Source organism: Chiloscyllium plagiosum, unplaced genomic scaffold, assembly GCF_037043375.1.
Source record: "Chiloscyllium plagiosum isolate Xiang-an unplaced genomic scaffold, Cpla_swu_hap1 HiC_scaffold_53X, whole genome shotgun sequence".
NCBI lineage: Eukaryota > Metazoa > Chordata > Chondrichthyes > Orectolobiformes > Hemiscylliidae > Chiloscyllium > Chiloscyllium plagiosum.
The window spans coordinates 20255543-20270274 of NW_028270191.1; the positions used below are offsets into that span (position 1 = coordinate 20255543).

General features: G+C 42.8%; 1 protein-coding gene across 2 annotated transcripts in view; it reads left to right on the forward strand.

Moving 5' to 3' along the window:
* LOC122543259 (transmembrane protein 198-like) overlaps positions 1-14732 on the forward strand; it is an 81975-nt gene that overhangs the window by 61791 nt on the left and 5452 nt on the right. For both annotated transcript variants that reach the window (XM_087985608.1, XM_043681731.2), the window contains exon 2: positions 7381-7613. In XM_087985608.1, coding sequence (XP_087841734.1) covers positions 7457-7613 — 157 coding nt within the window. In that variant the 5' untranslated portion in view covers positions 7381-7456. The remainder of the gene's footprint in view (positions 1-7380; positions 7614-14732) is intronic.

Consider the following 14732-nt stretch of genomic DNA (forward strand, 5'->3'; position numbering starts at 1 on the left):
GTGCCCTTACTGTGGGACAATTGCTCCCAATCCGTACTTCCCAACTCCTGTCTGATAGTGTCATAATTTCCTTTTCCTTAATTAAATATTTTCCCATACTGCTCCTCTCCCTCTCCATGGCTATGGTAAATGTGCGGCAGTTGTGGTCACTGTCACCACATAGCAATAACCCTGCTCCATCTGCACTTTTCCAAAATCTGCCCGCCTATGAGTTCTTCAAACTCTCTACTGCTATTAGGCGGTCTGTAGAAAACCCCCAATGAGGTGGCTGCTCCCTTGCTGTTCCTAACTTCCACTCATACTGACTCAGTAGACAAACCTTCCTCAACACCCTCCATTTCTGTAGCTGTGATGCACTCTCTGATTAGCAATGCTACACCCTTCCTCTTTATTCACCCTCCCTGTTCTTTTTAAATGTCCTAAACTCTGGAACATCAAGCAACCATTCCTGCCCCTGTGAAACCGTCTCCGTTATGGCCACAACATCATAGTCCCAAGTACTGATCCATGCTCTAAGTTCATCACTCTTATTTCTGACACTTGTTGCATTAAGGAGGAGAAAGTGAGGGCTGCAGATGCTGGAGATCAGAGCTGAAAATGTGTTGCTGGAAAAGCGCAGCAGGTCAGGCAGCATCCAAGGAACAGGAGAATCGACGTTTCGGGCATAAGCCCTTCTTCAGGATTGCATTAAAGCAGACACAATTTAATTGATCCCTTCGTTCCATCACATGAAAAACCTCCCTGATAGATTCACTACATCCTGTCACTGCCCCATCTACAACTAACCCCCCCCCCCCCCCCCTCAGATTTATAGCTCTGGTTCCCACTCCCCTGCCAAACTAGTTTAAACTCTCCTGAACCACACGAGCAAATCTCCCACCCAGGACATTTGTGCCCCTCCAGTTCAGGTGCAACCCGTCCTTCATGTACAGGTCCCACCTTCCCCAGAAGGTATCCCAATGGTCTAGGTATCTGAAGCCCTTCCTCCTGCACCAGCCTCGCAGCCACATGTTAAGCTGCACTAGCTGCCTGTTCCTCATCTCACTATCTCGCGGCACTGGTAGCAAACCCGAGATCACTACTCTACTCGTCCTGCTCTTCAGCTTCCAACCTAACTCTCTGTAGTCACTTTTCAGATCCTCAATCTCTTTCCTGGCTATATCATTGGTGCCAATATGTACCACAATTTCTGGCTGCTCACCCTCCCCCTTCAGAATCTTGTAAACCCGATCGGTGACATCCCGGACCCTGGCACTGGGGAGACAACATACCTTCCAAGAGTCCCGTTCCTGACCATAAAATGTCCTGTCAATCCGTCTCACTATTGAGTCCCCTACCACTAGCGCTTTTCCATTCTCCCCCCTTCCCTTCTGAGCCACACTGGCAGGCTCAGTGCCAGAGATTCGCCCACTTAAAAAACAATCACTTACCCTTCTCAGCAGCCCTTGCTTCTCTCCGCCCTCTCTCCTCGCCACTCTGTAAAAAATGGAGGCCCGACTTACCTATAACTTGTTTATCCTTACACTCAATGCCCCTTCCAATGAAGGCAAGTGTGCCATAGGCCTTTTTTACTCCCTTATCTATCTGCACTGCCACCTTCAGTGATCTGTGGACCTGCACACCCAGATCTCTCTGCATATCAGTACTCCTAAGGGTTCTACTAATCACTGTATAATTTCTATCTGTACTTGATCTTCCAAAATGCATCACCTCACATTTGTCTGGATGCTAGCTGATTTAAAAATGCCACCTAAGAGGTAAATATTGGCCAGGAGAATTCCATTTCGTAGAATTATGTTAAAAATGCATTATGAATTATGTTCCATTTAGAGTGAAGGGTAAGGCTGGTAGGATTAGAGAACAGTGGATGAATAAAGATATTGAGGTTCTAGTCAAGAATAAAAAAAAAATCTAGATAGAGACAACTGGGTTCAAATGAATCTCTTGAACAGTATAAAGAGTGCAGGGGCATTCTTAAGAGGGAGATGAGGAAGGCAAAGAGAGGATAGGAGGGAGCCTTGGCAAAAGAAGGTTAAGCATAATCCAAAGAGCTCCTACAAGTATATTAAAAACAAAAGAGTGACAACAGAGAGAGAGAGTAGGGCCCTTTAAAGATCAAAGAGGTTATCTCTGTGTTGAACCTCAGGAGATGGGAGAGGTATTAAATGAATATTTTGTGTCAGTTTTTACTGTGGAGAAAAAAATGGAGGTTTTCCATTTCCAACGCAGGGAAATAAATATAGATGTTTTGAAAACAGAAGTGCCAGAGGTCTTAGAAAATATAAAGGTGGACACATCTCCAGGAGCTGACCTAGTGTATTCCAGGTCATTGTGGGAAGTTAGGAGAAATTGCTGGGCCTCTTGCAGAAATATTTGTATCATCTATAACCACAGGTGAGGTGCTGGCTGACTGGAGAGAGGCTCATGTACCTTTGCTTAAGAAGGGATGGAAGGAGAAGCCTGGGAACTGTAGACCTGTGACTCTGACCTCAGTGGTGGGTAAGCTGTTGGAAGCGATTCTGAAAGAGAGGAATTATATGCAATTGGAGAGGCAAGGAATGATTAGGGTTGGTCAGCATGGTTTTGTGTGAGGGAAACCGTGTCTCACAAACTTGATTAAGTTTTTTGAGGAAGTAACCAAGAGATTGATGAGGGCAGAGCGGTAGACATTGTTTACTTGGACTTTAGTAAAGCCTTTGACAAGGTTCCACATGCTAGACTAATTTGTAAAGTTAGATCCCATGGGATTCAGGGTGAGCTTGCCAATTGGATACAAAATTGACTTCACAACAAGAGACAGAGGGTAGTGGTGGAGGGTTGTCTTTCAGACTGGAGGCCTGTGACCACAGGGATGGGTACTAGGTTCATTTTTATTTGTCATTTATATAAACGATTTAGATGAGAATATAGGAGGCATGGTTAGTAAGTTTGTAGATGGCACCAAAATTGGTGGCATAGTGGACAGTGAAGAAGGTTATCTAAGATTACAAACAGATCTTGATCAATTGGGTCAAAGGGCTGAGGGGTGGCAGATGGAGTTTAATTTGGATAAATGCAAGGTATTGCATTTTGGTAAAACAAACAATGGCAGGACTTATACAATTAATGGTAGGGCCCTGGGTAGTGTTGCACAATAGAGAGGTCTAGGGTTCAGTTACATAATTCTTTGAAGTTTGCATTGTATATAGACAGGGTGGTTAAGAAGGTGTTTAGCACATTTGCATTCATTGCTCAGACCTTTGAGTACAGGAATTGGGATGTTATGTTGACATTGTACAGGATATTAGTGAGGCCTCTTCTGGAATATTGTGTCCAGTTCTGGTCGCCCTGTTATAGGAAGGATATTATTAACCTGGAGAGGGTTCACAAGAGATTTACCAGGATGTTGCTAGGACTGGAGTGTTTGGGTTATAAGGAGGAGCTGGATAGGCTGGGACTTTTTTCATTGGAGGGTAGGAGGTTGAGAGGTGACCTTATAGAGGTTTATAAAATCATGAGGGGTATAGATAAGGTGAATTTCAGATGTCTTTTTCCTGGGGTGGTAGATTTCAAGACAAGGGTGCATAATTTTAAGGTGAGAGGAGAAAGATTTAAAAAAGACACGAGGGGCAGTTTTTTCACACGTAGACCTTCCAGAGAAAGTGGTGGAATTGGGTATAGTTACAATGTTTAAAAGACACTTAGATCCATACAAGAATAAGAAATGTTTGGAAGGATATGGGTCAGGAGCAGGCAAGTGGGACTAGTTTAGTTTGAGATTATGGTTGGCATGGACTGGTTGGGCCGAAGGGTCTGTTTCTGTGCTGTATGACTACGATTCTGCTCAATGTGTTGCAGGGCCTTATGCTCCATCTTGGTTTATTATTTTGTTTGAAAGACAGCACCTCCAACAGTGCAGCACTTCCTCAATGCTGAACTGAAGAGTCAGTCTGGATTCTATGCTCATGCCCCTGGAGTGGAGCATGATGCCACATACCTCTTACTAAGCAGTGAGTCAAGGCTGATTGCTTCACTGCAACATCATGATGAAATTTCAACCCCATGAAGTTGTGAATGAGTGCGGTAGGTTGTGGACAGGTTTCATCTATGGTACAGTGCAATTAGTAGACTGTCTCTGAACAAGCAGTTCATTGGTATCAAACAGACAACAAGAACTGTCAGAGAGGCAGTACTATCTTTTACAACACGAAGGACAGTGGAATGAAGTTCCCTATTAAAAACTAATTTCAAATTAAGCTTTGCTTCAGAAAGTGCTGATTTTGAGCACATGGTATTTGAGTAGGACCTAGATTGAAGTTGAATCCAGCATGTTTATAGATAAGAATATTAAGCTATTAATTTAAATAAAGTAAATTATGTCAACATGTGAGCGCCAGAAGGAACATTATCCCTATTTGGTACAGTCACTGTCACAGAAAAAAATCCCTATGCAATTAAGTTTCCCTTCTGTGTGTAAACTTGTTTTTTTCACATGACTCGGTCGATATTTACTGTTGACAAATATATTAAAATTTTCTGAATTGGGGTCAGATAGGGGTTGTTGGAAGAGTAGAATAGGCTTGCATTTATATTGCACCTTAACCTAATTCCAGGCTGCCAAAGACCTTTACAAGCGTTACCTTAAAAATGTAGCCAATTCTTTAGTTATGTAATTTAAAAAGTACATCTTAGTATATTTCTACTGTTATAGGACATCGGTGAGGCGACTTTTAGAATATTGTGTGCAGTTCTGGTCTCCCTGCTATAGGATGTGGTGAAACCTGAAAGGGTTCAGAAAAGATTTACAAGGATGTTGCCAGGGTTGGAGGATTTGAGCTATAGGGAGAGGCTGAACAGGCTGGGGCTGTTATCCCTGGACTGTCGGAGGAGTGGGGGGAATTGACCTTATAGAGGTTTATAAAATCATGAGGGGCATGGATAGGATAAATAGACAAAGTCTTTTCCCTGGGTGCGGGAGCCCAGAACTAGAGGGCATAGGTTTAGGCTGAGAGGAGAAAAATTTTAAAGGGACCTAAGGGGCAACTTTTTCATGCAGAAGGTGGTGCATGTATGGAATGAGCTGCCAGAAGAAGTGGTGGAGGCTGGTACAATTACAACATTTAAAAGGCATCTGGATGGGTATATGAATAGCAAGGGGTTTTGAGGGATATGGGCCAAATACTGGCAAATGGGACTAGATTAAGTTGAGATATCTGGTCAGCATGGACGAGTCGGACCGAAGGATCTGTTTCTGTGCTATGCAACTCTGACTCTATACAGGAGCTATCTGAGATTTTCGGCAAGATGTGATGCCTGTTTGCATTGCTTTGAACACCATAACATTTGGAAATTCTTAAGACACAGAGAGAGAAATCTTCTTGTCTTATAGGAGGTGAGAAGAAGGACAGGTGGGGGAATCTAATTGGGTGAAAATTCAGAATCCTGACAGCCGGATGAACCCTTGCAATTAAGTTCTCTGAGTACTGAAAGCACATTGACCTTCCCAATTGCAAGAGTCAGGAATCTATTTGCATGCTTTCGCATTTTGCAAAAGGCCAGCTCGTTGGAACTAAGTTCCCCTTCCCAATTGAGTTCTTCTCAATTGAGAAATACATGTCGAGAGTGTGGTGCTGGAAAAGCACAGCAGGTCAAGCAGCATCCGAGGAGCAGGAGAATCGACGTTTTGGCATAAACCCTTCATCAGGAAACAAGACTTATGCCCGAAACGTCGATTCTCCTGCTCCTTGGATGCTGCCTGACCTCCTGTGCTTTTCCAGCACCACACTCTCGACTCTGATCTCCAGCATCTGCACTCCTCACTTTCTGCTTAGAAATACTTGTGTTCAAAACCCAATTGTATACAAGAGGCATGCACCTGATGAGGCACACTTCTTTCCTGGACTTCAAAGTAAGTGCCTGTTGCTTTGACCTTCTAGTGAAATGTTTTTACAGCGATATTTGTGATGGTGTCAGTGCTTCAAATGAAGTAAAGGTGGCACAAGGGATGGAAGATCATTGGAAGGAGAAGCACTGTCTTGGAACTGGTAGAACGTTGGCAGCAAGAGGTGGTTGCAAGCCATTCCCATGCACCTATTCAGAACAACACTTGCCAACACTAACAGGTGATCAGTCTGTGTGGCATCCCTCCACACTGGCACAATTAGACTGATGACCCTGTAATGCTACTTTGCAGTGAATAGATGGTGCCATTTCCCCTTGCACACATCCTTTCAGTATTGCAGCCAGCTTCTTTTGTAGTGGGGAGAAAGTGAGGACTGCAGTTGCTGGAGGTCAGAATTGAGAGGGTGGTGCTGGAAAAGGAGCAGGATGATGAACGTTTCAGGCATAAGTCAGCCACTGGCACCAACCTGTGATCGCTGCTTTGCTTTGACAGTTTCTCACCCCTGAGCAATCTCTTATTTATCTTGGATGGCTTGGCAGAGAATTGGTAGTGAGGCATTGCTGAACAATAAGGCCACGTTCTGTCTTGTCTGAGACATCTTGAAGGGATTGACCAACACGATGGTGAGTGAACTTTCTGGCTTGTAGTGTAGCCTTTAAATATGATGCCTGGACCTTGGAAAAACCTTCTGTCCTCTGCGTACCCCATTATATTTCTTGTTCCACTCGTACAAAAAATGCAAACGTTGATGTGATGAGCTGAACACCTCAAAATCACATGGGAAAACATGGCCCACCCCTGAGACAAGTGACTCCAATTTCCACACTTGAATTAAGACTGCAGAATGAAAGATTCCATCTGTGATGCCAGGGAGTTTTTTTTTACATTATTGCAAAACCTTTTACAGGTCATCCGTTAGCAGATAGATATTTTGTTCCTGTATTAAAGGTAAAGATGCCCTAGTCCCGGAGAAGCTTCTGTTCTCTCATTAGATGGAGATGACTGGTGGCAGTTTAACCTGAGGGTCACCATGCCTTATGCAAAGGGAGACGTTGAGAAGGACAGTCCTTTGTGGTAACCTTAGCCAGTGCAGGAATTTTACCCACACTGTTGGCATCACTCTGCTTCACAAACCAGCTGTTCAACCAACTGAGCTAACTGATCTCCAAAACCATAGTGATACAATTATAAAGAACCAATCATTCAAATCCAAATTAGGTTACATTTGTGTAATGCAGTAATCAACATGAGATAATTCAGTTGGGTCTGTGGATTTTCCCTGTGGTTAGATATACTTCATATGCTCCATTGTGTTTCTATTGCTGTCCAATGTTGTGAAAGCACTGAACAAAGTTCATTTGGCTCCATTCTGACTCTCCATGGAAAAATGGAATGGCCCATAGTTTAATAAAAAATTAATCCTGTTTAATTTCAGTTTTACATGCTTCTGCAGTTTTTTTTTTGTCTCATTTCGTTTATTTTGAGTCTTTCTCTTGCAGAATTCGCAGCGCCTTGATTAGATGGCCAGACCCACTTAACATTCCCTACTCCTTCCCTTGTCGACCTCAGACAGCTATGACCTCTACACTGTTGGACTTTAACCTCATGGACACAGGCCAGGAGGACATTATTGTGAACCGCTGTGACCTGGACGTGAAAGGAAAATATCAACTCATTCCATCTATTATCTATGCCATGTGTTGCCTTTTTGGAGTCATCTACTGCTTCTTTGGTGAGTGAGGTATTGACCAATGTGTGTGAAACACCAAACTTGAAAGTGGAATCCAGGATAGTGAATAAGACGTTTGATATGCTTGCCTTTATAGTTCAGTGCATTGAGTATAGGAGTTGGGATGTCATGTTGTGGCCGTACAGGACATTGGTTAGGCCACTTTTGGAATACTGCGTTCGATTCTGGTCTCTTCGTTATAGGAAAAATGTTGTGAAACTTGAAAGGGTTCAGAAAAGACTTACAAAGATATTGCCAGGGTTTGAACTATAAGGATAGGCTGAATAGACCAGGGCTATTTTCCCTGGGGTGGGGAGTCCAGAATTAGAAGGCATAGGTTTAGGGTGAGAGGGGAAAAATATAAAAGGGACCTAAGGGGCAATTTTTTCACAGAGGGTGGTATGTGTATGGAATGAGCTGCCAGAAGAAGTGGTGGAGGTGGGTATTATTACAACATTTAAAAGGCATCTGGATGGGTATATGAATAGGAAGGGTTTAGAGGGATATGGCCAAATGCTAGTAGATGAGACTAGATTAATTTAGGATATCTAGTCAGCATGGATGAGGGTTTGTTTCCATGCTGTACAACTCTGACTGTAAAAGTGGGTGGATGAGTGTGGGGGGAGGTAATGGCACATTTGAAAGTAGATTTGTCCACTTACAGCATAGTTCTTGTGTTTCTATTGCTGTCCAAAGTCTATTGCTGGGTCTGTTCTACCTGGGCCAGGCAACAATTGTTGGGTATCTGAAAGCTAAAAAGGTGAGGATAAGAGAGCCGCAGTCACACCATCTGCAGCTTACTTCATGTCATGTAGTCCTATTAAAAGTGAAATGGAAAGTAATACCTTTCTATGGAAACACTGCATCTCTCCTCCTTGACAAATCCCTACAGCGCCACATCTAGGAGTCCTCTCTCTTACCTGTCACTCCATCTTCTGTGCTTTTGCTTCTTCTCTTCAAGCCTTCCACAGTCTGTAGCAACGTAAGCATGAATGAGTGGAGCTCCCCTTTAAGAAACTCCCTTTCAGAGATGCAGGCTAGTTGCCATTCAAGTGGCTGGAGCTCCCCTTCAGCATGAAGTCACCAGCGTACTTTGCAATGAGCTGCACATTGACACAATTTAGACGAGGAATACAAAATTTACATTCTGTCTTCCTCAATGGAACCATGCATGGACACACCTGAAAACATGCTTTGATGAATTTTCCCCTTCCCTCTCTCACTGCCCCAGCCCAAGCTCATTTTTATTTGCACTCATTTTGCCCATTGTTATGATTTGACTTTTCAATTGCCTGAGGTTTTGTCTAATCTCACTGGCCCCCCCCAAGTTGCTTGTTTTTAAGAATGAGCTGTTGCCTCCAGCAAATGCTGGAGGTGGTTGGATAAGGGAGTTAGGAAGGGAAGGGAAAAAGGTGCTCCATTGCCTTTGCTTTGTCGACTGTTTTCAGCCTCGAGGACTTGACTCTTGTTCTGCTACAAGAGAAGAAGCTAGTCAGGTAGCATGGCGGCTCAGTGGTCAGCATTGCTGTCTCACAGCACCAGGGACCTGGATTCAATTCCACCTTCGGGGTCACTGTGTGGAGTTTGCACATTCTCCCCGTGTCTGTGTGGGTTTCCTCCGGCTGCTCCGGTTTCCTCCCACAGTCCAAAGATATGCAGGTTAAGGTGGATTGGCCATGCTAAAACTCCCCGTAATATCTGGGGATGTGTAGACTAGGTGCATTAGCCATGGGAAATGTGAGGTTGCAGGTATGGAGTGGGAGTCTGGGTCCATGTGGGATGCTCTTTGGAAGGTGCAGAGTTGATGGACTGAATGGCCGGCTTCCACACTGTACGGATTCTATTTGGTGAGTATCTGGTAAGTAATTAAGATTTATAAGTACAGAAAGCTGGAAAATTTTCCTAAATTCTTTGTTTAGAGTGCTGTCTGAACTCTACACTCAGTTCTATCTCTCTATATCACTGGCATTCCTTGGTTTCAGTATGTCAACCTCATTTGCTCTATAAAGGCACCAGTTATACTAACTGGTGATCACAATGAAAGGTTTTATTGGATTATATTCCACCCATTTCTACTTCAAAAAAAAAGAATGTTTGAAGTTTTATCTGGTCATTATAATCTGCCTTTTGATTTTGTTTGAAGTTCCATGGAGCTAAAAAGGAATGTCAAAGGTATTGCAGATGTGTTTCTCCTTCTTTTATTCCATTCAGTCAGTTGCTCTCTGCTTACCTGTACTCTTGATCTTTCTTGAGTTAATCAGCCTCATCTTAGAATGCTGCTCATATTGAGCACAAAACTTAGGCTGACACTAAACTCTCACTGCTTACAGCAAGTGCATTTGTGTGAATCTGACTGACGGTATAACACATTCACAATCTGTGTTCCAAACTGAGTTCCAACAATCTCAGGGCATACTCCTGATACGCATGCAGCAACAATAGAAAAACAGGAGACACTGGGCACTGGGAGGAGCAGCATAGAAACACTAAACATTGGGCACTGAGAGTAGCTATAAAAATGCTAGACTCCAGTCACTGGCAATTGACTATAAAAATACTAAAACTCTGGGCATTGATGGGAAACCATAAGAGTACTGAAACTAATGCTGGCATCATCTAAAACCAGATTATCTGGTCATTGCTATTTATGGGATCTTGGCTGTCAGGTTCCTGGAACTATAATAATGGCAGCTTTTCAAATGCACTTTGTTTGCTATAGAGAGCTTTGGGATGTCCTTATGTCATCAAAAACACTATATAAATTCATTTATTATTAATTCTGAAGGGTCACTGGACCTGAAATGTTAACTTAGCTTTCTCTCCACAGATGCAAACAAACATTCTGAGTTTTTCCAGAAATTTCTGTTTTGTTTCTTTATTATTAGTGCCTTTACTGTGCTTTAATGGGGAAGCATAACATAACTTTAGCCCAGGGATGCTTGAGAGGCTAGAATGCTGTCAGTGTGGATCTCTTCAATATGTGCCTTTTCATATCACCTTGTGATATCTGACACAGAAATGGGCTTCAATTGCAGTTAATCGGGTTGTTGACATTTACAGTGAGAAAACCTGATGTTAAATCCTCAAGCATTTGCCTCTAAATTAGGACAATCACAGGCTTACTCAATAAGCACTTGCATATCTGAAAGGGAATTTTCTATTCCACTATTTTTAAGCAACTTTCGGGAGAGAAATTTAATGATATAACAAATCATCTGATAGCCTCCATTTTGAAAATTACAAAATGGCTGTCGGGTTAAACCTCTTGCAGGAACCTTTGATGCTGGAATTTATTGAACTGGCCAGGTCTGTGATGGATTAAACATTCAGATTACTTAATGAAACTGAGAAGGCAGCAAAAGAATGAGCTGGCGTAAGCCAACTTAATTGGATCCTTCCCATCCAAATAGAGGGAGTTCATATAGTCTTCTCAGATTCCGGACCAAGCTTAAGGCTGCACAGCCCTGTTTGTTAAGTGCCTGATGTGTACAGATCTGGATCAAATCTGTTGGGATTAGTAACAGGTGCTATTGCTGCCAGTTAATACGAATGCAATTGAGAAAAGAAAAAGAATGCGGAACCTAAACGTGGATAATTTTCAACCACTTCAACATACACAGCTGCAGAGCAATCTGATGTGCCAGCATTATCGACAAACAAAAATGTTGGACCCATTTTCCTTTTGCCATTTTGGAGGAAAAGCTGCGAGCTTCATTCTGCTCTTGGCTCTTTACACGACTTCTGCGTGTGTCTCTGAGTTGTTTACTGTATATTCCAGGCTGCCTGTCAGTGATTATTATAGATGTGCCAGTGATTCATTACACAAGCTAGTGTAGTGACTGGAGAATTTTATGACATGCAGTCAATGTGAGACACTGTCAGATTTTAACTGAGGAAACTAGGTGAAAGGTTGCAGCTTACTTTGTGATATCACCATGGTTGAACAATGCAGATGTGAAGCTGGAGTAAATTAAGTCAGAGTTTGAAGCCAAATGTGGCTTAAGGCTGCTGCCCAAGTTAAAAAAAAAACATTCTGGTGATGCAGTCAACAAACACACCATGGCTCTCGACCCTTTACCACGACCCTGCTTTAAATATTCTGCCATATGACCAATTAATATGGAAATGAGGGACCATTTTAAAGAAAAGGTAAAATGATTTCCACGTTACTGGATTATGGGTTTTGTTTGTCCGGTGTGATTCCTCTATTGCCTCTGTGCTGCTGTCTTGTGGTTCACCTGCTCAGTTACCTACAAATGCACAGTGGTACCCCCTGCCAATAGGCTTCGTTACTAAAGTCAATTTGCAGCAAAGTCTTTGTAACAGTGCGTCTTATTCTTAAAGGAGAATGCTGTGATTGTGAAGTTAGAGATTACTTTGGAAATATGTGGTCAATAAAATATCTGTTCTCTTAAAGCACTATCCCAGTCGGTTAGACAGCAGGTCCAATGGAGTGTTGAAAGAGGCATCTGTTTCTGTCTTTGAAAGTGTTGCTGTGTCCAAAATCTGTTCCCATCATTTATTCCAGAACTCGATGTTTGAACCCATCCAACCAGACCTCTGCCCCTGTGACAGTACTGAAACAGTTATTATCACAGTCCCCAGTGACATAGGAACAGGAGTAGGCCATTCAGCCCCTTGAGTCTGTGCCATCGTTCACTGAGATCATGGCTGATCTGTGGCCTAACTCCATATACCTGCCTTTGGCCCATATCCCTTGATACCTTTGCTTAACAAATATTTATCTAACTCAGATTTAAAATTAACAAATGATCCAGGTTCACTGCCATTTGTGGAAGAGCTTTCCAAATATCTACCACCATGTGTATAGAAGTACTTCTTAATATCTCTCCTGAACTGTCTGGCCCTAATTCTCAGACTATACCCCATGGTTCTAGAAACCCAACCAGTGGAAATAGTTTATCTTAATTTACCCTGTCAATATCTTAAAGACTTCGATCAGATCACCCCTTAACCTTCTAAACTCGAGAGAAAACAGCCCTAATTTGTATTATCTGTCCTCATTACATAACCTTTGAAATCCAGGTATCATTCTTGTAAACCTATGTTGTACTCCCTCCGAGGCCAATAAAGCCTTCCTAAGGTGTGGTGCCTGGATCTGCTCTCAGTAGTCTAAGTGGGCTCTAACCAGGGTTTTGTATATCTGCTGCATAATGTACTCCAGACCTCTTGATATAAAGGCCAGCATTCCATTAGCTTTCTGGATTATTTTCTGTACTTGTTTGTGGCATTTCAAAGAGTTACGCATCTGACCCCCAAGACTCTTTGGACAGCCACTGTATTTAACTTCATACCATCAAGAATGTGTCCTGATCTCTCCTTTGTTGGTCCACATTGTGTGTGCTTGGGACAAAGGTAAACTTTCCCTCCTTGATCTATCTGCAACTGTTGTCATGGTGACTATACCATCCTCCTCCAACAACTCTCCATTGTTGTCCAGCTGTTGGTGGGATCTGCTCTCTCCTGGTTCCATTCTTATCTCTCCCATCTTAGCCAAAGACTCCTTACCTCTGTCATCTCCTACAAACCTTTGAGATATCTATGGTCACTTAATTCTGGCCTCTTGAGCATTCCCCCATCATATTAGGGGACTCGACAGGGGAGATGTGGAGAGGTTGTTTCCCCATGTGTGGGAGTGCCTCTGACCAAAGGGCATCACCTCAGAATAAGGGGTCACCCATTTAAGACAGAGGTGAGAAAGGATGTTTTCTGAGGGGAGTGAATCTGTGGAATGCTTTCCCACAGAGGGCTGTCGAAGCTGGCTCATTCAGTATATTCAAGGCTGAGACAGACAGATTTTTAATCAGGAAAGAAATCAAGGATTATGGGGGAAAGGCAAGAAATTCTTATCACTCTGACAAGTTTCTGATCGTCTCTCCCAATTTTCCTTTCCTATCTGATTTCTGTACACTTAACTGTAAAGTGCATCCAGTTAGTCTGTGTGTTCGAGGTCTTATGTAAGTGCAAGTTGTTACAGATCAATTTGTCTTAAATCTCGAAAGATTCCAAACTATCAAAGAAACCTTGCAGGCCAGCGATGAGTTGTTGCCCCAAACTGAACCACAGTTGGTCAATCTGAAAGAAAACAAAAAAACCATTGGAACACTTCAGCAGGTCAGTCATCGTCTGTGGGGAAAGAAATAGAATAATGGTTCAGTTCGGTGACTATCCTCAGAGCTTCTGTTGGGCAAAGTGACATCTTTAAAAGACCTGTTTATCAACGTTTGTTTGTCACTTATATAAATGATTTGGATGAGAATTTAGGAGGCATGGTAAGTAATTTTGTGGATGACACCAAGATTGGCGGTATGGTGGACAGTGAAGGTTATTTAAGGTTACAAAGAGATCTTGATCAATTGGATCACTGGGCTGAGAAGTGGCAGGTGGAGTTTAATTTGGATAAATGCGAGGTATTGCATTATGGTAAAACAAAAAAAGGGCAGGACTTATATCATTAAAGTTAGGCCCCTGGGTAGTGTTGCAGAACAAAGAGACCTAGGGATTCAGGTATATAATTCTTTGAAGCTTGAGTCACAGGTAGACGGCGTGGTCAAGAAGGTGTTTAGCACGGACGCCTTCATTGCTCATTTTGAGTGAAGGAGTTGGGACGTGTTGTTGAGGTTGTACAGGACATTGGTGAGGCTTCTTCTGGAATACTGTGTCCAGTTCTGGTCGCCCTGTTATAGGAAGGATATTATTAACCTGGAGAGGGTTCAGAAAAGATTTACCAGGATGTTGCCTCGAACGGAGGTTTTGAGTTATTAAAATAGGCTGGATCGGCTGAGGCGTTTCTCGTGGAACATAGGAGGTTGAGGGTGACCTTATAAGGGTTTATAAAATCATGAGAGGTATAGATAAGATGAATAGCTAGGGTCTTTACTCGAGGGTGGGGGATTTCAAAAGTAGGGGGCATATTTTTAAGGTGTGAGGAGAAAGATTTAAAAAGGACACGAGGGGCAACCTTTTTTTTTACGCCGTATGGTTCGTGTGTGGAATGCACTTCCAGAGGAAGTGGTGGATGTGAGTACAGTTACATCATTTAAAAGACATTTGGATAAGGACATGAATTGGAAAGGTATGGGTCAAATGCAGGCAAGTGTG